The sequence below is a fragment of the Nannospalax galili genome, unplaced genomic scaffold (genome assembly GCF_000622305.1).
Source record: "Nannospalax galili isolate Female #2095 unplaced genomic scaffold, S.galili_v1.0 scaffold1299, whole genome shotgun sequence".
Lineage (NCBI taxonomy): Eukaryota > Metazoa > Chordata > Mammalia > Rodentia > Spalacidae > Nannospalax > Nannospalax galili.
In genome coordinates, this window is record NW_008343660.1 from 145,199 (window position 1) to 167,838 (window position 22,640).

Below are 22,640 nucleotides of genomic sequence, written 5' to 3' on the forward strand. Positions count from 1 at the left end.
TATATATATATATATAAAACTGAATCCATTTAGTGGTGCTCCTGTCCTGTGTATCTGTGTTTAGGACTGCCCAACTTGGAATTAGATAACCTCTCAAGGGAGCCAGTCCCTGGAGAAAATTGATTCTCTCTCCCTCCTTCAGCATCCATTGATTGCATATAGCTCTTCATCCTGAGTTGGGACCTCTTGAAATTTCTCCAGCCTACCTTGGTATGTCAGCTGGTTTTGTCGTTATGCAGATCTTGTTAGACTATCATACTGTGGAGATTTCATTGCTGTAGCTTCCTTGTCATGTCTAGAATGCTTTAAGTTGCAGCACCTGTCTTGTCCCCCTGGCTCTTACGTTCTTTCTGTCTCCATTTTCACAATGTTTTTTGAGCCTTAGGTGTAAAGGTTGCATTGTAGATGTGTTACTTAGGACTGGGCACCTCACAGACACTTATTCTCTGCATTTGAGCAATTGTGGAACTTCATAATAGTCTCCATCTGTTGCAAAAAGGAACTTCTTTGATGAGTGGTGAGAGGTACACTTGGCTGCAAATATAAAGACACATATTTAGAATATGGTAAGGGATTACGTTGGTCTAGGGAAGTGAGAGAAGTAGACTTTCCTCAGGGTCTATGACCTCTCAAGCCATGTGTACTTGGCTATATTTACAGTACCACACATGATTTCCCTCCCACTGAGTGGGCCTTAAGTCCAATTAGACAGTATTGGCACCAATAGAGTTAGTTTGCTGGGCCAGTCATTGTTGTGGTTCATAGGTTTCATAGCTGGGTGAGATCATTGATTGGTTTTCTTTCTTGGCAGCTTGCATAGTACCTTCCAATACAATGAAAGCTATTTTTCAGGGAGGAGGTTTCCAGGTCACTTCCAGCTCAATTGCTCCAAGTCATGTGCCTGAAGTATATTGTGTCTTCAGCAATACAGTCTTACCTTCAAGTTCTGGAAGGCAATCATAAGTATTTTAACCTAATTGAACCTTGGAAACTTATTTTTTCCAGAAACCTGCATATGCCACTTATGCTTTGATTATTTTCTAGATTCCAAGCTTGCCAGAGAAACAGTTTATATTAACTTTTCCAAGTTAGCAAAAATTCCATGGAGACATGGCTTTCCAAATGTGGCTTAGTGGCAGTTGTCTGTTTGCTTAAACATTACATGTGACCCTGACCTGAACTACTTTCCAAGGGTTTGTGTAGGCTTACTTCTCTTTAAGTATGCTTTATTGTGCAATGAAAGCCATGAATGATACAAGGACCTAATTTGCTTTTCCTGTTGATAGTTAATTCAGTCATAGACTCAAAGAAACACATTTTAAAATGACAGTTCACCCTGCTATTGTATATTGATCCCTTCTGTGTGGAAAGACAAGTCGTTCGAGTCAATGTGCCAAAGTCTAAAAGCATGTGGCAAATTCCTCAAACCAGGCGACTTGAGGTAGATGTTTCTTGCAGCGGAAGAGACTGGGCTGAGGAAGATCAGAACAACGGACAGCTCCATGTCCACAGCCCTTGTACCCATTGTACCCAGTGCCAGAATTCAGCACCCAGGACAGCCACCAAATCATTCTCATTTTGGTCCCAAGAATACAATGTCCCAGTCCTGTTTAGGTGCAATGATGGCCTCTCGACACTGTGCATCCTCTGCATTGGGAACCTGGGAGCGATCCCAGGGCCTGGAAGCCTCAGGTGACAGCGATGGCAGTGTCAGAGAGAGTGGAGTCTGGATAGACAGATGAGGCCAAGGTAGTTGCAAGGCCAGCTTTCTGTCCAGATTGCTTTCTGAAAAGGGACAGCTGCATAGTGACTCAGGAAGCTCACAGTCTCTGAATAGCTCCTGCCTGGATTTTCCTCATCGGGAAAACAACCCCTCACCTCTGTCATCAGCCACTAGCACAGAGCATCAATGGTAAGTAAAGACAGCCATGTTGAACATAATATTTCACAAGAGTTGATCCACTGTTACATGGGAGAAAGGTGTTTTGCCTCCATCTAAGTGCACCCATGCCTGCAGTGCCCACAGAGGCCAAGAGAGGGTATCACATCCCCTGGCACTGGAGTTACTGAAGGTTGTTAGCCACCACGCAGGTGCTGGGAACTGAGCCTGAGTCCTCTGCGAGAGCAATCAGTACTCTTAACCGCTGAGCCATCTCTCTAGCCCCAATTATTTTCTTAGTATTGAACTTTAAAGAGTTCATTTATATTTTGGCAAACTGTTTTGTCAGATGTGACTTTTGGAGATTTCCTTTCAGTCTCTGATTCATTTTCTCATTCGCATGCCATTGTTTTTGCATAACACAAGTTTTGATTTTAATGAAATCCAAGTTATTAATTATTTCTCATGAATTGTACCTCTGATGGTGTATCTAAAAAGCTGATACACCTAAGGTCATCTAGGTTTTCTCCTATGTTACTTTCTGGTTTTATAATTTTGAATTTCACATTTAGGTATATGCCACTTGTGAAAGTTGTAAGATCAGTTTCTGGGAGTCAGTTTTCTCTTTCCATCATGGGTTCCTGGAGTCAGACTCAGGTCATCAAGTGACTTGGTCAGTAAGTGTTTTTAGTGCTGAGCTGTCTCACTGGCCCCAGTACTGATTTCCCTTTTCCTCCCTTTGCTCTCTGTGCACATCACACCTGCAGTTATCTCACAGTCTTGGATACTCTGTTCTGGTCATAGTCTTTCTCTTCCCTTCTCCTCTCTCTCTTTCTTTTCTTATCTCTCTTGCCCTTTCTCCCTTTCTCCCTCCCTTCCTTCCTCCCTCCCTCCCTTCCCGTCTCACTGGCCCCAGTACTGATTTCCCTTTTCCTCCCTTTGCTCTCTGTGCACATCACACCTGCAGTTATCTCACAGTCTTGGATACTCTGTTCTGGTCATAGTCTTTCTCTTCCCTTCTCCTCTCTCTCTTTCTTTTCTTATCTCTCTTGCCCTTTCTCCCTTTCTCCCTCCCTTCCTTCCTCCCTCCCTCCCTTCCCTCCCTCCCTTCCCTGTTTCCTGCCCTCCTCTCTCCCTCCCCTTCTCTGCCCTCTCCCCTCCCACCACCCTCCTTTTTCTTCTTTTGTTCTTGAGATGAGGTCTTACTATGCAGCGTTTAGTGGTTTTTAGTTTTATGTCCTACAGCTGACAGATTCCTTCCTCAGTCATATTCATTCTCACAATGAGTCCTTTGTTTCTGTGTTTCTATCTCTAGCATTTGTGTTTAATTCTTTCTTAGCAGTTCCATCTCCTTACTTATATTGCCATCTGTTCTTTCAGTTGTCTACTTTTTTCATCAGAACTCTCAGCCTATTAGTCACAGTTGTTTTACATTTATGGTCCCAAAATTCCAATATTTCTGCCAACTCTGACAATGATTCTGATATTTGTTTAGTATCTTTGAACTTTGTTTTTGGTCCATTAATATGCCTCGTAATTTTTTGTCAAAATCTGGATATTATGTGTGAGTAAAAAGAATCATTAAATGAGCCTGATGGTAAGGTGTGTGGGGAGGGGAAGTATTCTAGAACCCCATAATTAGTTTCAGTCTTTTGTAAACTTGCACTGCTGGGCTATGAACTTTACCAGTGCTTCTCCATATTTACTTTCTCCCTCCTTGAGTGGACTTTGGAATAATTTCCCTTGTCACACATGGAAGTCTAGCCATTTGGAGTGAGAGTTCTCTTCCTCCTAGGTTAACTGGGCTTTGATAAGGTCCCATCAAGTAAACCTCTTGTTGAATAGTTTCTCCAGAAGGTAGGACTTCTTAGGAAGAACAGAGTTCTCTGGAGAATATAAAATGGTTACTTTGACCCTCTTCCTGCCACAGAAGATTTTCCTAGTAGTTACTGTGAGGAACTAGGAGAGCTATAGGAAATGACTTGTGAAAGTTTGGGAGCTCCTACATGGCTGGGTTCCCTGAAGTGTTTAACTCCCAGACCCACCCACCCTGATCCTCTACCATTCCATTGTGAAGAGTCCTAAGTTTCTTGCTCTGGTCTTTCTTTCTTCAGACGTACCTGCTTGTGGATTTCTGCTCTGAGAAGGTGTGGATTTCTGTCCTGCCTGTGTCTAATTTGAGAGGGGGCAATAATTTTCCTTGTGACCTCTCTTTTGTGACCAATGTAAAGGATTTTTTATTTTTTCAAGTTTATTCAGCCTTTTCCTTGTTGTTAGGATAAAGTGGTTATTTTGAAGTTCTTTACATGCCAAACCAGAACCCGCCTTCTTAGTTCATTTTCCTCTTTCTTCTCTGTTCTTCAGTTTTCTAGGGACCCTAAATAAGACATTTGCTACAGAAATTTCCTAATAATGACCACCTTTTCCCCAAGTCACTTATGGTGTTGACCCATAGGATTGAGGGCACCACTGCCAACTGTGGAGAACTGTATCTTCTTTCAGAGTTATCTTTCATGAGAAATTTGTGTAGGATAAAGAACGTTTCAATACCGTCATAAGGACTGAAAGCTTCTTATGCAATACATATTAGGTCCAAAATGAGAGACTTTCTAGGACTCACTTAGATACATTCTGATTATAACAACTGGCATTTCAAAATGGAATGACTCTTGATAGAATGACAGGTGCTTATAGCCTACAGAGAACTGCCCTGTGAAAGAAATTCACTTTAAGTCAAAGAAGCTATCTAATAGAGCTATGATTTCTTTTCTTTTTTGTTGTTACTGCTTTTTTGAGGCAGGATCTCCCTGTGTGTAGACCAGGCTGACCTAGATTTCACAGAGATCCACCTGCCTCTGCCTCTCACATGCTGGGATTTAAGGTATGTGCCACCACACATCCAACCTGGAGCTTTGATTTTTATATTCCCAGGCATTTTTCTTGCTATCACTCAGTCACAATTTCAGGTCCAAACTTTTTGGTTGGTGAAGAAACTTCTGTCAAGACTGGCTCTCTGAGGACAGTCTTAATGGCATAGAGAGAAAACATTCACTCTGGCTCAGAGAGCATCGGGAGGAAGGCTGATTGGGCCTTATGAACTCATGCTACTCTCTGTAGAGCGAAACTTCTTCATTGCTTAATGTCCTCATCTGTTAGAGATGCTGTGGAGAGTAGTAATTCCCACAATCAATTTTCAAATTAAATCTACAAGAGTACTGGAAGGTGTCCTAATGTTTAACATGTGAAATTAACATATAATTCAGCACATAAATAGACAAAATCAGAAACAATATGATCTTTTTCTCTTTCTTCCTTTTTTTGGTCTTTTTGAGACAGGGTCACTGTGTAGCATCAGCTGGCCTGGAACTCACTGTGTAGACCCCAGTGGCCTCAGTCCCACAGACATCTGCCTGCCTCTGCTTCCTGAGTGCTGGGACTAAAGGTATGCCCCACCATTCCCAACTTCATATGATCACCTCACTGGACATAGAGTCTTCAACAAAGTTCAACATCCCTTCATGACAAAAGCCCTGAAAAAACTATGAAGAGACGGAGCATACTTCCACATATTAGAGACTGCACAGGAAAAAATCCATAACCAAAATTATGCTAAACAAGGAAACACTGAAAGTGTGTCCTCCAAAATCTAGTCTAAGACAAGAGTGCCCATTCTTTCCACTCTTATTCAACACTGTACTCAAAGTCTTACCTAGAGTAAGATAAAGCAAGAAGTGAAAGGGACTCAAGTAGGAAAGGAAGAAGTCAAATTATCCCCGTTTGCAGCAAAGTAGTAGGATACAAAAATGAACATACAAAAGTCAGCAGCTTTACTCTTCTTTTCTCTTTGCTTTTTTTTTCTGATCTTTTTGAAACAGGATCTCCCTGTGTCTTAGTTTGTTTCTTCATTGCTGTGACAAAATACTCTGACCACTACCAACTTGGGGAGGAAAGGGTTCATTTAGCTTACATATCCTGGGTCACAGTTCATCCAGGAGCCCAAGGTAGGAACTCAGGGCAGGAACCTGGAGGCAGGAGCTGGAGCACAGACCATGGAGGAACGCCGCTTACTGGCTTGCTCCCCTGGCCCCTGCTCAGCCTGCTTTCTTATGCAACACAGGCCCACCTGCCCAGGGGTGGCACCACCCACAGTGGGCTGGGCCCTCCCACATCACTCATCAGAAGATGCCCTTCAGACACGGCCACAGGCCAGTCCAATAGAGGCAATTTCCCGATTGAGGCTCCCTCAACCCAGGTGTGTCAAGTTGACCCTAAAGCTATCCAGCACACCCTGTAACCACAGCTATCCTGAAACTCCTCACTAAGTAGACCAGACTGGCCTTGAATTCACAGAGATCTACCTGCCTCTACCTTGAAAGTGCTGGGACTAAAGGTGTGGGCCACTGTGTTTGGCTGGTCAGTAGTTTTTCTATATACCAATAATGCATTTGCTGAGAAAGAAATCAGGAGGAAAAAAATCCCATTTATAATAGCTCTTTAAAAAAAGAAAAAGAAAAACACTTAGGAACAAACCCAATAAATAGGGTATAAGATTTTTACAATGAAAAAATTAAAGACATTAGAAGATAGAAAGATGTTGTATGATCATAAAAAAGCAAAATCAATACTGCAAAAGGGTTTTATTACTGAAAGCATTCTCTATAGCCAATGCAATTCCCATCAAAATTCCATGGGCATTCTTCACAAGACTAGAAAAAAATTCACATGGAAGCACAAAAAACCCTGAATAGCTGCAGCAGTCCTTGGCAGACAGCAATGCTAGAGGTACCACAATAGCAAATTATATTAGAGAACATGATACTGGCACAAAAACAGACACGTAGACCAGGTGAATGGAATAGAGAGCCTAGAAATAAACCCCCAAGGTACAGCTACTTAATTTTTGACAAAGCTGTAAAAACACACATTGGAAAAAAGGCAGCCTCCTTAACAAATATTGCTGGAAAAGCTGGATTTCCACATGTAGGAGAATGAAACTGGACCCATATCTCTCATCCTGCACAAAAATCAATTAAGGAGCCAGGTGTGGTGGTGCATGCCTTTAATTCCAGCACTTGGGGAAGAGAAGCATATGGATCTTTGTGAGATTGAGACCAGCTTGGTCTGCATAGCAAGTTCCAGGTCAGATGGGGCTACAGGGAGACCCTATCTCAAAAACAAGTTTAAAGGTGACCTGGGGCTGAAGAGATGACTCAGCAGTTAAGAACACTGGCTGCTATTGCAGAAGATCCAGGTTCAGTTCCCAGCACCCACATGGTGGCTGACAATGGTCCATAACTCCAGTTCCAAGGATCCGACCCCCCTTTTTTGACCAGTGGAATTACATGAAATTAAAAAGCTTCAACACAGCAAAGGAAATAGTCACCAGAGTGAAATGAAAGCCTACAGAATGGGAGACAATATTTGCCAATTACACATCAGACAAAATCTAGGATATAGAAAGGTAAAACTTAAATACAGAAAATTAAATCATCCAGTCAATAAATGGACTAATTAATTGAATAGATAGTTCTCAAAAGAAGAACTACAAATGGCCAGTACTTGAAAAGTGTTCAGCATCCTTAGCCAGTAAAAGAAATGCAAATTAAAACTGCCTGGACTTTCCATCTTTCCTGGTCACAATAGTATCCCCAAGAAACAAATACCAGCAAATGGTGAGAATGTGGAGAAAGAGGAGCTCTTCTTTGCCATTGATAGGAATGTAAACTTGTGCAGTCACTGTAGAAATCAGTATGAAGGTTTCTCAGAAAACTTAAAATCCAAGTACCATATAACTCAGGTATGCCATTCTTGAGTATATACCCAAAAGACTCTAAGACAACATACCATATAGATGCTTGAACAGACATGTTTATAGCTGCACTATTCAAAGTAGCCAGGGAAAAAAAAAACAGCCTGAGGTCCATCAACAGATGAATAGGTAAATGTCTATATACACAATTGAATTTTATACAGCTGTAAAGAAAAATGAAATAATGACATTTATAGACAAACAGATGCAACTGGAAAGTCATTATGTTAAGTGAAATAAGCCAGACTCAGAAAGACAAATGCCACATTTTCCTCTCACATGTAGAACCTAGATTTAAAATCCCTGAACTCGGGAGGCAGAGGCAGGTCGATCTCTGTGAGACTGAGGCCAGTCTGATTTTCAGGCCAGCTGGGGCTACAGGGAGATTGTTTCAAAACAAATTGCATATACATGAATATATATATTGTTAAGTGAAATAAGCCAGACTCAGAAAGACAAATGCCACATTTTCCTCTCACATGTAGAACCTAGATTTAAAATCCCTGAACTCGGGAGGCAGAGGCAGGTCGATCTCTGTGAGACTGAGGCCAGTCTGATTTTCAGGCCAGCTGGGGCTACAGGGAGATTGTTTCAAAACAAATTGCATATACATGAATATATATATATCTTAGAAAGGGGACTAAGAGAAGAGGAGGAGTTCTATGGGGCTGGAAAGAGGGCTCAGCAGTTAAGAGCACTGGCTGCTCTTTCAGAGGTCACGGGATCTATTCCCAGCACCCACATGGCAGCTAACAACCGTCCATAACTCCAGTTCCAGGGGATCTGATGCCGTCTTCTGACCTCTGGGCATTGCACGACATGCGTGCACTTACATGCAAGCAGGCATGCTTTAATAAGTTAAATATTAAAAAAAAGAGAAGAGGAAGAGTTCTAAAGGGAGATGGGAAATAGAGAGGGTAATGGAACACGTTTAATAGGAAAACAGGAGTCTAACTAGGGGAAGAAAGGGGACCAGTTGGAGCTGGGCAGGGCAGTGGGGGAGGGAGAGGAAATGGGTACAAAGTATTTGACATATACACATGAAGATGTCATGGTGACACCTGATTCTTTGTATACTAATCTAAAAATTAACTAAAAAATAAATGTAATAATACAAACAATCTTAAAAGAATTTCTGGTGAAGGGAACAGAGCACAGTATATATATTTATACAAAAATTTTCAGTACTGGAGATCAAATCCAACTTTAACAAGTGAGCTGTCCCCAGCCTCATGGGAAGGCATTCTTTTGCTCAACATTATTAGCAAGGATATTTGGAGGGTGAATTGTTATAATTTTTTAAACTATTTTTGTTTTTGAGACAGGGTTTTCCTGTAACCCCAACTGGCCAGAACTTGCTATGTAAACCAGGTTGTCCTTGATCTCATATAGATCTTTCTGCCTCTACCTCCTGAGTGCTGGGATTAAAGGCTTATGCCGCCGCACCCAGCCCGATTTATTAAACTTTTGACCTAGAAATTTAACCCAATGTATTAATGGCTAAAGAGCCCAAAGAAAAGGAGAAACAGAAAACAAAAGGAAGGAAAAAAAGTTTCAAGACCCTCTTCAGTGAGCGCCTGGTCACTGTTCCTTGCTGTTACTCTGTGATAACTTCTATTTTTTTTTTTTTTTTGGTCATTTTGAGACAGGGTCTCCATGTAGCCCCAGCTGGCCTGGAATTCACTTTGTAGACCAGGCTGGCCTCGATCTCATAGAGATCCACCTGCCTCTGCCTCCTGAGTGCTGGGATTAAAGGTGTGCGCCACCACGCCTGGCTCCTTCTCCTTTTGTTCTGTATATTGGCTGTGAGATGAGTGATGTTTTGTCATGTGCTCTCACCATGATGTGCTGCCTCATCATAGGCCCCAAAGTGATGGAACCAAATAAATCTGTGAGTGAAAACAACCTCTTTTATTTTTAAAGTTAATTATCTCACATATTTGTATAGTTACAAGTGGACTAACATACTCCTGCCAGGCAATGGGCTGTGTGTACTTGACATTTGGTTCACCTCCACTGGGAACCCTTTCCTTATGGGGCTTATGGGGGCTGGAATCAGTCTCTCTCTGCCTTGCCTGGTCAATGCTTGAGGCAGGTCTGAAGCTTAGGTAGGGAAGAACTGTGCATTGAGAGAAAATTTAGGGACATCTGCTTATAGCTCCTGCCTCAAATACTGTTCCCCTTTCCCAACCCCAGCAGCCCATGGGACAGACAAAATGAGTACCCAGCTCTGCAGCAGTGGACATGGGCCCTTCAAATGTGGATCCAGAAGAGGCTGGATGCTCCACATTTAACCTGGGCTTGAGTATGTTTCATGCTTATAAGGGAGAGCTCAATGAGAACTTCTCAGCACATTTTAAGTTTGTAAATGCCATGGAAACAAAACAATGTCTTAAATGCTGGCAAATATCTGCATGATCTGGTTATATCCTTCTGCTGGCACCACTCACCTTCAGTGGTAATATATGTTGACAGTGGCCCCACTAACTGTTCCCTGGGGATTAGCAAGAGGCTCTACCTCTTTCTCACCCTCCCAGTGGTCATCAACCATCCAGAAGAGGAGCATCAAAAGGTACTTGGTCTTCACAGTGCAGAGACATGGCAAGTTATGGAAGGAGTCATTTAGATATTCCATCTTCCCTCACATGATCAGACTGCCCCCAAACCCTTGCCACATATCCTGTAATAAAGACTTCATATTACAAGAATCATTTTGATTCTAAGGCTCTGTGTTATCTATGTCCCAAGAGCTAAAAATGCACAGGAAATCTATATGTTCCATTGCCCACACAGCACTTCTCCATTTACCCTATGACTGCCTTGCAAGCACCTGGGCTTTTTGTATCCTCCCTCCCTCCCTCCGTCCCTCCCTCCCTCCTGTACTTTCTTCGTTTCCTTTCGCTCTTTCAACATAGTCTCAGTATGTTGCCCAGGCTCATCTTGAACTCTTGAGCTCAAGTGGTCTTCCTACCTGAGCCCCCCAAGTGCTTAGAAACACTCCAGGCACCTGCCATGACACCTGGCTTGGGGAGTCATTATTTTTTTATAGAAAGAATTTCACCATCTACTTCTCAGCCCAGCCTTCCCCCATCATGCCTTTCTTTGTTTCAGTCCTGCAATTATAGTAACAGGTAGTATTTTTTTGGTAGGTTATTTATTAGTTCTAATTAAGCATTTTATTACAGTTATGTTTCATCTGACATTTCCATACATATGTCATACATTTGGCTCATATTTCCCCCAGTTACCCTCTCCTGTTCCTCCGTTACCATTTCTTGTTCACCTTTCTCCCCTACTGGTTCTCTTCTCCACTGGAATAGTGCCCCTCATGCTGTATGACTGTATGTGTGTGTGCATATATATGTATATACATGTATTTAAAGTATATTATGCAAATGAAAGAAAATATGTGATATTTATTTGTCTTTTGAGTCTGGCTGAATTTGTTCAACACAACCAATTCCATTCATTTTTCTGAAAATGACATAATTTTGCTCTTTATGGCAGAATAAAACCCCATCATGTCTATGTACCATACTTTTAAAAATCCATCTGTTGGGCATTTTAGATTTGTTTCATATCCTGGGTATGTGAATAGCACTTAATAATAAATATGAATGTGCAGGTATCACTGCTGTGTCCTGACTTGATTCCGTTGGGCATATACCCAGGTATGCCATACTTGGATCGTGTGATAGTTTTCATTTTAGTTTTCTGTGGCACTCCCACACTGATTTCCACAGTGGTTTGACTAATTTACGTTCCTCTCAGTAGTATGGAAGGGCTGTTCTCTACCCTGCCCTTGTTAGAATTTGTTTTCTTGACTGTGGTGAGATGGAATCTCAATGTAGTTTTGATTTTCATTTCCCTGATAGATAAGGACGTTGAACATTTTCCACCCATCTATTTATTGGCCAATTTTACTTCTTTTGAGAATTATCTGTTCAAGTTATTTGCCCATTTATTGATTGAACGATCTGTTTAGAAAGTTTGCGTGTGTGTGTGTGTGTGTGTGTTGTATACGTGTGTATCTGTGTATGTGTGCCAGAGTAGGGCCTCAGATGTCCTCCTCTATCACTTGCCACTTTATTCCTTTGAGGTAAGGTCTTGTTTCTCTGATAGGCCGGCAGCCAGGACACCCTAGTGATGCTCCTGCCTCCCCTGCTTTAGGGCTGGGATTACAGGCTTGCATGGGACTACACTCATCTTGTTATGTGGGTGCTAGGATGTGAACCTTAGCCCTCATACTTGCACAGAATATGCTCTCATTGGCTGAGCCTTCTCTTTAACCTGTAAAAAGTTAAAAAAAATGTTTTTAAACAGTGGGTAAGAGTGTCTGCCACCAAACCTGGCTGCTCAGGCTGGTCTCAGGCTTGTGATCCTTCTGTCTTAGTCTTCCAAGTAGCTGAGATTACAAGTATACCCCACTGTGCCTGATAATAATTTGTTTTGAGAGGTACATGCTAGAAGCACAGTATTTTCAGGAAATGAACTTTCTCCCTTCCTCCCTCCCTCTCTCCCTGCCTCCCTGCCTCCCTGCCTCCCTCCCTCCCTCCCTCCCTCCATACCCCTCCTCTTTGCTCCCTCCCTTTTTACACTTCACAGTGCTGGAAATCAAATCCACGGCTTTGTACATGGAAGGCAAGTGTTGTATCACTGAGCTACATACTGGGCCCAGAAAAATTTTTAACCATCAGACATAAACTTTCTATTGCAAGTGTTCAGAAAGAAGCTGGGCAGCTGCTGGGAGGTTACAAAAGGCAGCCTTTCATTGGTTGTACCTATCTTGTGCTGTAATACAAATAGCTCCTGAGACTTCTCTATTCCATCTTGTAGGGGTGGATATAAAGTGAGATGTGAAGAGCCAGTCTTCTTTTTCTATTATTAATTAATTATAGAATTCTATTTATTATAATTATATATTAGAATTATAATTGTGTGTGCATTCCACAGCAAATGTGGAGGTCAGAGGACAACTTGTGGGAGTTGTTTTTCTCCTTTCACCAAGTGTGTTCTGGGGATCAAGCTTCTTAGGTCATCAGGATTGGTGGCAGGTACCCTTATCTGCTGAACCACTTCACTGACCCTAAAGACAGTCTTCTACAGACATTGAGCTTGTAGCAGAGTCAGTGAAGACCAGGCAGGCGAAAATGACAATCAGGCCAAGTTTGCAAGTGCTTTGTAAAATACATATATTCCAGGTACTCACGATATAGCTGTTCCTAATACAACTGTGCAAAGTCATCATTGTTCATCTTCATCTTGTAGATCAGATAAAAGGGTTCAAAGAGATTAATTTCTTCCACGGTGAAAGGTTACTCAAAGGAAGTTTTAACTGGAGTCCAAACACAGACCTAGCTGCCCCAAGGCCCAGGCTCCTCCAGGAAGGCTTGTTCTATGATCTGCAAGTGTTCGAAGCCCCTTGGGAAATGATTTATTTGTATGCCTTACTGCTCCATCAGCCTGTGAAAGCTCGTAGGGATACAGTACATGCACTCAATATTGTATATTCAGCATGTTGCCACAGTGTCGGTTGAACTAATGTTAATATATAGCTGCCAACAATACCTTACCCCCCACCTCCAATCCCACAGACCTTACTCCTTTTTCACTGCTCTATCATGTCAACAATTTATTATGAGACTTCCAGAGGTCTGTACCGCCATGTTTCCTTTGGGTGATTTAAATTTCTTTCACCCTGTCAATACTTTACAGGGCTGTCAACTACACAGCATGAGTAGCTGCTAAGAAAAAGTTCAAAGGGCCCAATGGGGAAAGAAAAAACCTCCAGTTACTTCAGCACTGGTGCGGGAAGGTTTCTAGCCGTTGCTTTAGGATGAGGGTCCTTGTCTCAGGAAGGTGCTTGTCTTTGGGAAGCAAGAGCTAAAAACTAGTCGTGATGAACCAGTACTGCCTCTTCCTGGCTGATCAGGAGGGCTCATGGCAGTTATGTGTCAGAATCTGCAGGAACATGCGTTAAATGTAAGGCCAGGAGGTGTCACGTTCTTGGGTAAAATGAAGGGATGGATACCTGCTTATAGCAATATGTAGCTGGAGCCGAAGAGATGGCTCAGTGGTTAAGAGCACTGACTGCTCTTGCAGAGGACAGGGGTTCTGTTCCCAGCATCCACATGGTGACTCAGAACTGTTAGTAACTCCAGTCTCTGGGAATCTGATGCTCTCTTCTGGCCTCTGCAGGTACTGCACACATGTGATGCACTTTACATACATATAGGCAAAACACTCATACACATAAAAAATAAAACCTTTAGAAATGTCTAGTTTTCTTCACCTCTCCAGGCCTTGATTCTTTGACACCAGAAGTAGTATTAAACTCCCTTACAGCAGGAAAGTAATGGTGCTCACTTAGTGGAGGGAACTGGGAGCTCATCCCCAGTCAGGATGCCACCTGCTGGTGCTAAAGACCAAATAGAATCCTGTTAAGGCATCCTCTTGGATGGGTGGAGTCTTGTGTTAGAGATTCTAAAGTGATTTCAAAGAACAACTTTATTTCCAAATACAACAAAAACTGAAGGCAGGATCTGGTGTTGAGGGGGGACATCGTCATGGCTTCTAGGAATAGATATGAGTTACACCTGAGAAACACATTTGGGGAGGGAAGAAAATGGTAGCTGCATACCTGGGGCTGGGCAGTGTTTGAACCCTTCTTTATGGCAGTATGTAACAGCCAGCATTGTTTCTTCTGCCACAGAAGTGAATGTCAAGGTCAAAGACGAAGGTGACTGCCAACGTTACACGATCAGGTTCCCCACAGACAATGTTGGGACTATTTTACACGATCAGGTTCCCCACAGACAATGTTGGGACTATGACTGCCAACGTTACACGATCAGGTTTCCCCACAGACAATGTTGGGACTATGACTGCCAACGTTACACGATCAGGTTCCCCACACACAATGTTGGGACTATGACTGCCAACGTTACACGATCAGGTTCCCCACACACAATGTTGGGACTATGACTGCCAACGTTACACGATCAGGTTCCCCACACACAATGTTGGGACTATGACTGCCAACGTTACACGATCAGGTTCCCCACACACAATGTTGGGACTATGACTGCCAACGTTACACGATCAGGTTCCCCACACACAATGTTGGGACTATGACTGCCAACGTTACACGATCAGGTTCCCCACAGACAATGTTGGGACTATGACTGCCAACGTTACACGATCAGGTTCCCCACAGACAATGTTGGGACTATGACTGCCAACGTTACACGATCAGGTTCCCCACACACAATGTTGGGACTATGACTGCCAACGTTACACGATCAGGTTTCCCACAGACAATGTTGGGACTATGACTCACTTGTTTTTCCCAGAGTGGACTGTATAATTTCATATCGTTAGGCAAAGATAACCTATCTCTTGCACCCAAAATGATCTGACCATGGCACTTTCAGAACAGTACACAATTTAGTGCTCTCTGGAAGCCATTCTTGACTCAGTAAGAGCCTATGGATGCTCTCTGAGGGAGAATTCAGAAGCTTTTATTGTTCTTCAATTTTAATTTTTTAATTTTATGAGTGTTTGCCTGCATGTATGTAAGTGCACCGTGTCATGCAATGCCTATGGAGGCCAGAAGCAAGTGTCAGATCTTCTGGAACTGGGGTTAAGGATGGTTGTTATCCACCATGTGGGTGCTGGGAACTGAACCTGGCTCCTCAGCTAGAGCAGCCAGTGCTCTTAACCACTGAGTTATCTCTCCAGCCACAGAAGCTTTTAGTTGTAGTTTTTCTGTGTAGCAGATATGAACTGGGCCTCACACATTCTGAACCTGGGATTGAATGGGCATCAGGCACATTCATTATTTATAGCACATTGCTCTTGTCCTCTTCTGGTAGCTTCTCTCTCTACTCATCTGGCTTGCCCACAGTGCAGTGTGTCCTCTTCCTTTTAAATCAAAATGGAAGACACTGGTCACTGAACACATCTTTCTAGTTTATGTTCATTCCTCACTACAATTCTAGTCTTCTGTCCTTGTAACTCATCGCATGATTACATGTGTCACATGTGTCTTTTGGTGTCACACTGCCATTTACTTTCACATTGCCCAGTGCTGAACATGTGTGATCAAGTGATTCTGCCTCTGTCCTCTGCCTATGGAGCAACTGTGTTTTTTTAAACCATGCCTGGCTTTTTAATAATGTCAACTCTGTGTATGTGTGTGTGTGTGTGTGTGTGTGTGTGTGTGTGTGTGTAAGTGCACCTGTGTCACACAGTGCCTGCAGAGGACAGAAGGCAGCGTTGGATCCCCTGGAACTGGAGTTATGAATAATTGTTAGCTGCCATGTGGGTGCTGGGATTCAAAACTGTGTCTTCCTCAAGAACAACCAGTGTTCTTAACCACTGAACCATCTCTCTAGCCTTCAACTCTTAAAAAAAATAAAAATTGTAGATTCACATATAAAAACAATATTCTTCACCAAGCGGCAACATTTGCAAAGCTAAAGCAAAACATCAAACTTGGGAAACAGTTCTAGTGCCTTTGATTTATTATCATGTGTAACAGGGATTTTAAAAACTCAGATATTAAGAATTATATTAGCATTATCATATTTTAAATATTTCCAATTAGATTAACTACGTAGCAGGGAAGGGTCCAAACTAGAGGAAAGTAAATGGCTTTTTGGGGAGAAAAGTTATTTTGAGGCTGTTCACTTTGTAATATGTAACCCAGGGATTAGGAGCAGAGATCAATTTACAATGCATAATGATATGTCTTTATTTCATCAACAGAAATGGTGTCTAGACAAAATTCAGTTAACACTAGCAATTCAACTGAGTGAAAATTTTTTGCACAATAGTGTATTTACAAGGAGTAAATGAAGTTTCATGAATTCATAGCAATGCTTTTTTCCCAAAAAGGTAAAAATTCTTAGTTACAGAGAATAAGCATCAACAGCCATTTCATTATCTTTACAATAAAAACCACAAGAAAAACCACAATCACTTAGAAAAAAAATAAGGACAAGCCTAAAAACTAGTACAATAAAATGATGCATTGAATTAAGTTACATTAATCGCATAGAATCTGTGTAAAAAGTATGTAGAAAAACACCTGATGTAACCTGTTACAGTCATTGACCAGTTATGAGAGGTACGGAGGGTTATACAGGTAGATATGTGTGAAACTGTCCGTATTGTTCGACCTGGGGAGGAAGAGAGGAGGGGCTGCGGCCCCTTGCATACACTGAGAAGACCCTGTTTTGAATATGGCCTCTGGAGTTTGTAAGGCATATATTAGAGGTGCACTTGCATCAGACTGGTTCTGGAACAAATTCTCACAGGCCCTCTTGCCTTGAACGGCTCACTGTGTCTAACAAGTACCCGAAGCTCCCAAAAGCATTTACAATCTTCCTGATATTTTGCTAGAAGTGCCAGGTTCTTGTGTCAGAGTGTGAATGGGCATCCCAGCCTTGCCACAGCCAAAATACATTGTTGGGACCTAAGTGGAGGCCACCTCTCTGCCTGCAGACATGCTTTGGTAGATTTAGCATCCATCTGTAGGGGAAACCCATTTTTGTCCAAGTCCCTTCACTCTTTCCTGATGCACACGTCTGGCTATTCCCATGGGAGCGTTTGGCACTGAGAGTGAGTCTACCTGAAATGAGTGGTCTTCATACACTTCCATGAAGGGCCATTGTTTTATCTGAGGTCAATAAACTGAATGAAAAGGAAAGTCGAGTTGTTTATCCATTGCTTGAGAGTAAAATGCATACACCATGCCACAACATTAAACCAAAGCTCTATAAAAGTCAGCCTCTGCAACCAAGTGGGTATTCTTCACAAAACGGCAGCATCATTTTCATATTACAATTAAAATGCACTGAAAATTCACTTGATATAAATATCTCCCAGGGTGGAGTGTAGGAAAATACTATACACTTCCTTTTCTTTGCAAGTAATGTTTTGCACCGTCGGCTGAATAATTTATCTTCAATCTGCCAAAACAAGTCTTTGAATTTACAAATACTATTTGTACACACTATTTATGCACAAATATATCCTATGCTATAGCATCAGCCTGATGCTTGAGTCATGAGATGGCTCGGGCAGTATTATACACTTTGAACACAAAATATCTCCATGCACAGACTTCCTTTATGAATACCGACTCCACACAGGGCATTATGGACTGACTTGCCAGAAATTGAATCTACAACAAAATCCTCAAGTTTGGGAAGAAACACTAACTCATGAGACAATGAACATCTTTATTCTTTTAAAGGAATCTTTTCGTGATGTGTGTGTGTGTGAGTGAGTGAGTGATTTGAGGACAAATCTTGATTCTTGCTCCCTTTTAGATCTGAGATTCCTCTTAAACTGTAAGCAAGAGTGAAGCAGTGTGAAGTCATCTGTAAAAACAGCTCTTAGTTTAAATGGGGCATGATGTGTAGGAATATGCAGCCAACAGACATGAGAAAGCTTATAGGCTTTGACTCATTTTGGAGGATTATGTTATTCCACAGGATGCAGAGCAGCTCCTGGGGCGAGACTTAGCAGTTTCTTAAAAAGATTTATACTTTCAAACCTGTGTTTGATTCTTTTTCTTCTTCTTTAATGGCAACCACAAAATATTAAAACAAGAGAAAAGTTTAGGCTTTGGCCAGTCCTCCATCCAAGTCCTGTGGTTGTTCTTGATCTCCTTTAAGGAGAGTGGCAGTTGGTATACTAGTTACTAGCCTTTTTTTTTTTACTTCCTTGGAAAAGCAATGCAAGGATTACATCCAAAATTATAGTGCATCTTAAAAAGCAGCATACCTTTAGAAAGACAGTCAATAAATTATTTGTACAACATACAAAATAACATTTCCTACTGCAGCATCACCCCTGACGCCTGAGTCACTGTTAGGGAACCTGGAAGAGAAGTAGCAGGATGGCCTAGTAACTTTGCCAACTTAAAAAAAAAAGTTTTTATAACTGCTTTGTTCCAGAATCAGTATGTAATGAAGTTCGAGTTTATTCAAGGCACCCCCAGATAACACAGAGAAACAAACACATACAGCAAAGCACTCACCTGCCCACAGCCTGAGCGACCTGAATGAATGGAGCTGTTTAAGAGACACAGGAGGACTAAGGCTGGTTTGGAGGGAATGAGTCTTATAGTCACTTGCACTGGCCCTGGACCAACAACTAGTCACAGCTCAACCTTTGGGAGACCCAAGCAGGCTGTCATAGTGATCTTCCTAAACAGCCAAAGATTGGAGTGTCCTATATTTTTCTAAGGAAAGACCCCTACGCAACTGAATGTCACCTTAATGTGCAAACACTGTCTCTTCTGTTCTCTCCCTTTCTGTTTTCTAGGAAAGAAATGAGATTGAGGGATCCCAGGGAAAGAGGACAGACTGGGTGTTTGAATTCTACTTGAGGAATTTGGATTCTGGTCTGTAGTGAGTCCTCTGACCCAGCCCAGAAACAATTTAATAAACAATAGTTTAGAACAGTAAGAGTAATTACACAAAGCCAATTGCTGTTCATGGTGGATAATGAATGAAAATATTTGTTTAAAAATACCCAAGAAATAGAATAACTGTGTTTAAAGCAATGTTTTTTTTTTTTTTTCCAAACCAGTTTTCATGGCAGAGATTGGGTACAAGAAGAAGAAAAACTGAGGGAGAGGCTGGTAGGGGGTTGGGTCAGGGCAGAGAGAAATAAAGAGACCCCTCCTCTTTTTAAATAGCTGCCACATAGGTCTGAGCTACCAGCAACAGAAACCCAGAGAAAGGATGAAATGTGGCCAGACTACCAGCTCACAAGAATTGGTATAGTGTCAATCAAGCCAGGAGGTCTGCAATTGGTGCTGACTTGAGCAGAAGACATTCTGTTTCATTTCTTCAAAGAAGAGGAGAGGTCACTTAAAAAGGCAAGAGACACAAAAAACACTGTCTGTTCTTCCATCACAGGTAGCTGTGAGCATCACATGATTCACATTGAATTAAAATTCTAGCTGTCACCAGCTTTCCATGAAAGCAAGCCTTCTGGTGAAGCCCAGAGTTGTTCTCCTGGGCCAAGAACCGCCAACAATGTCATAAAATGGAAGCTCAAACACATAGCTCTATAAAAATCTGTCTCTGACACACATACATACCCCCCACCCCCACCCCCACCCCCACAAGCACGCAAGTGTGTGCACATACAACAAAACCCAGAGGCAGGTTTTAAAAGTGGACCTATTTTAAAAGAAAAACCATTTTTCTTAAATCCTACTGCATGAACTGACAACTTCTGGCATTCATACTTATTTAACATTTAGCATTACTATTTGTACAGAAAAAAGTTAATACTAGAATGTATGTTACTATGATTTCACTTTTTGCCTACTAATCATATACTAATTTCTCCTTTTACATGCAGCTTTAATATTGTCCGAAACAATGGCACAAATAAAGAAACAAAGTCAACCATCTATTCCCCACTGCCCTCCACCCCATCCCCACATCAGACTGTTCTGGACAACCTCATGTACCCAGACTGGAGTGACCCCCAGGCTGCCGAATGAAAGGAGACAGGGATCACTGGGAGGAGGGGGCTGATTCCTCCTTGGGGCACACCTTCCTGTAAACATGGCGTGTGGGGGGAGACCCCAGCGCCAGGGAAGCTGCTCTCTCTGGTTTGCAAACAACTAATTTTAGAGCAAGAGAAGCAAATTATCAACTGGGGAGGGGTGTGTGTGTGTGTGTGTGTGTGTGTGTGTGTGTGTGTGTACATGTGCCCACGCATTTGGGCAGAGAACAGAGGGCTCCTGGAGGTATCTTGTCCAATGCCACAGAAAGAAGCTGCTTTCATAGAGGTGGACAAAAACCTCAGAGCACAACTAAGAGCATTTGAAAGGGAAGAGCATGTGTTAGGCGGTGCTGGTGGTTCTCAGCCTTGAATGTGCCCTGTTCTCTCCTACTTTCAATAAGCCGAATTTACTCAGGGGGGCTGCCGCTTAAAATTGAGGCTCTGAACCAAATTCCCTCAGGTGTTAGATATCCCAGGAGCCCAGGCCTAGGCAGGGAAGCCAGGCAGCTGATTAGCTGCGTCCTTCAAGGAAGCAGGTCCTCCTTCAAGATGCATCCCAAGAACAATGCAAACTGAATCTGGACGAAATGCTGAAATGAATGGGACTCCTCCCTGGGTAAGGAAACTGTTCTCCCTTGATTTTTAAGTAACCAGTGCCTGTGGCATTCTGGCACAAAACCACAGGTTCCTGTTGTTTTGAGGTGCTTATGAGATGTCCAAACTCTCTCCCCACTTAGGAATTTGAACATCCATCGACTCTGAACTCTCTAGCTGCAGTTCAGCTTTACTTAGGGAAAGGTGGGGAGGAAATGAGCTATAAAAATATTCAGATTATTGTCTACACATCCTAGGATGAATTCATTATTTGGCAAGATTGTTTTTCCTACATAATTATCACCTGAGTGCTTTTTAATTAGCTAAAATGTTTTACTTTTTAACTAAAAGCAAAGAATATACAGTATACTTGAGTTATACTGAAGTTACAACTTCATTTAAGAAAATAGGTTTGACCCAAAACTCAGTGCAAGTGGCAAAGTTGACCTTGCTGTACAGTATCTGCAAGGAAAAGGAAAAAAGAACAGAACAAACAAAAGCCCCCCAAAAACAAACACAAAAGTAACAAACCCACAATGCTCACTCAACACCATTTGGTGGTGCCCAAACCAAACCTAACAAAAATAAAAGGTCTGAGATTAAATCTTGGAAAAAAAGCTTCCAACACTGAATTTTGTCCATAAACAGGTACAGATTGAAATTGTGAAGCAAGAGAAATGACCATGTTGACAGTTACCAAACTAGTTTCTGGCATCAGAGACAAAAGAGGAGGAATGTTGCAACCTGTTTGTAAATAAGAAATGAAGTTTCCAGTTTTAGGATGAGAAAATTGAGGCATGCAGGACTTTTGCATATGGATATATATTTCATATATATTATATATAATATGTACAGTCTAGCTATAAAACTTTGATGTGTATAGAAGCTGTCTTCAATGAAAAAAATTGAACATTCAGAAGAAATTCCTGAGATAGGGTTTGTGACATGGGCCACTGAGAAAAAAATCCGTGGTTGGGTCCTAGAGGTGTTGTAGTCTATCCCTGTGAAGTCTGAAATGAACCCGCAGACAGACAGTGTCAGCACTGTTGTCTTTCCTTGCCGGAGCAAGGGGTAGCACCATTGTGAAGGTAACTAGCACTCCTGCTGAAAGAGAGGAGGGAATACTTCGGAACAGTATTGCTGCTAAGACCGCTGTAGTGTGCACCAAATTCGCTCTTGGTTCTTCAAGACAACAGATGAACAGCGCCACGGGCTGACTGAAGAACACCTGGGTGGGAGAGGTGTGAGGATTGGGAGGCAGATCTAAGTCACTAGGTATAATCTTTCCTGGGTTGCTCGTCAGTTGTACACTTATCAGTCATTTCCTGGCAGAAGTCCACTGTCACTGACTGGCTCCTGGGTTCAAGAGGAGGCCCTCTTTCTGAGAAGGGTCCTGAGTCAGTACCTTCCAACCTCCTCCCAGAGGTACAATTCTCAGAGGTGTTGCTGGGCACCCAGGGAGGTCCAGGGGGAGCCGCCCCTGGCTCCAGGCAGCAGGGCACATTTCCCCCTACTGCACACTGAGAGGCTGGGAGGCTCTGCTCAACTCCCAAAGGAGGGGGATTAACACTGGCTCCAGGGAGATCCATGGGTATGAGGACTGGGCAATACCGATGCAGCGCCTGGATCTGCTCTGGGCTCTGGATGTCGCGACAGACCTCCTGTGAGAGGCAGGAGAAGTTGTCCAGAAGCTCTCCCATGCAGGCTTTCAGTTGATTCCTTTCTGACAACAGTTTCTCCTTCTCACACACCTGGACAAATGAGGAAAAATGAGAATGCTTTATTAGGCCTGAACTGGAGGACACAAAACCTCATTTCTGA

General features: G+C 42.4%; 2 protein-coding genes across 3 annotated transcripts in view; one reads left to right on the forward strand and one right to left on the reverse strand.

The window, feature by feature from the left end:
• Positions 1-20,220, forward strand: part of Gja10 (gap junction protein alpha 10) — a 26,645-nt gene extending 6,425 nt beyond the window's left edge. Inside the window, 5 exon segments of the mRNA XM_008839959.1 lie at positions 1,331-1,519; positions 1,521-1,893; positions 1,896-1,912; positions 19,026-19,111; positions 20,076-20,220. Of these exon segments, the coding sequence (XP_008838181.1) occupies positions 1,331-1,519; positions 1,521-1,893; positions 1,896-1,912; positions 19,026-19,111; positions 20,076-20,220 (810 nt within the window).
• Positions 19,857-22,640, reverse strand: part of Bach2 (BTB domain and CNC homolog 2) — a 388,592-nt gene continuing 385,808 nt past the window's right edge. For both annotated transcript variants that reach the window (XM_008839955.3, XM_029566868.1), the window contains exon 7: positions 19,857-22,570. In XM_008839955.3, coding sequence (XP_008838177.1) covers positions 22,091-22,570 — 480 coding nt within the window. In that variant the 3' untranslated portion in view covers positions 19,857-22,090. The remainder of the gene's footprint in view (positions 22,571-22,640) is intronic.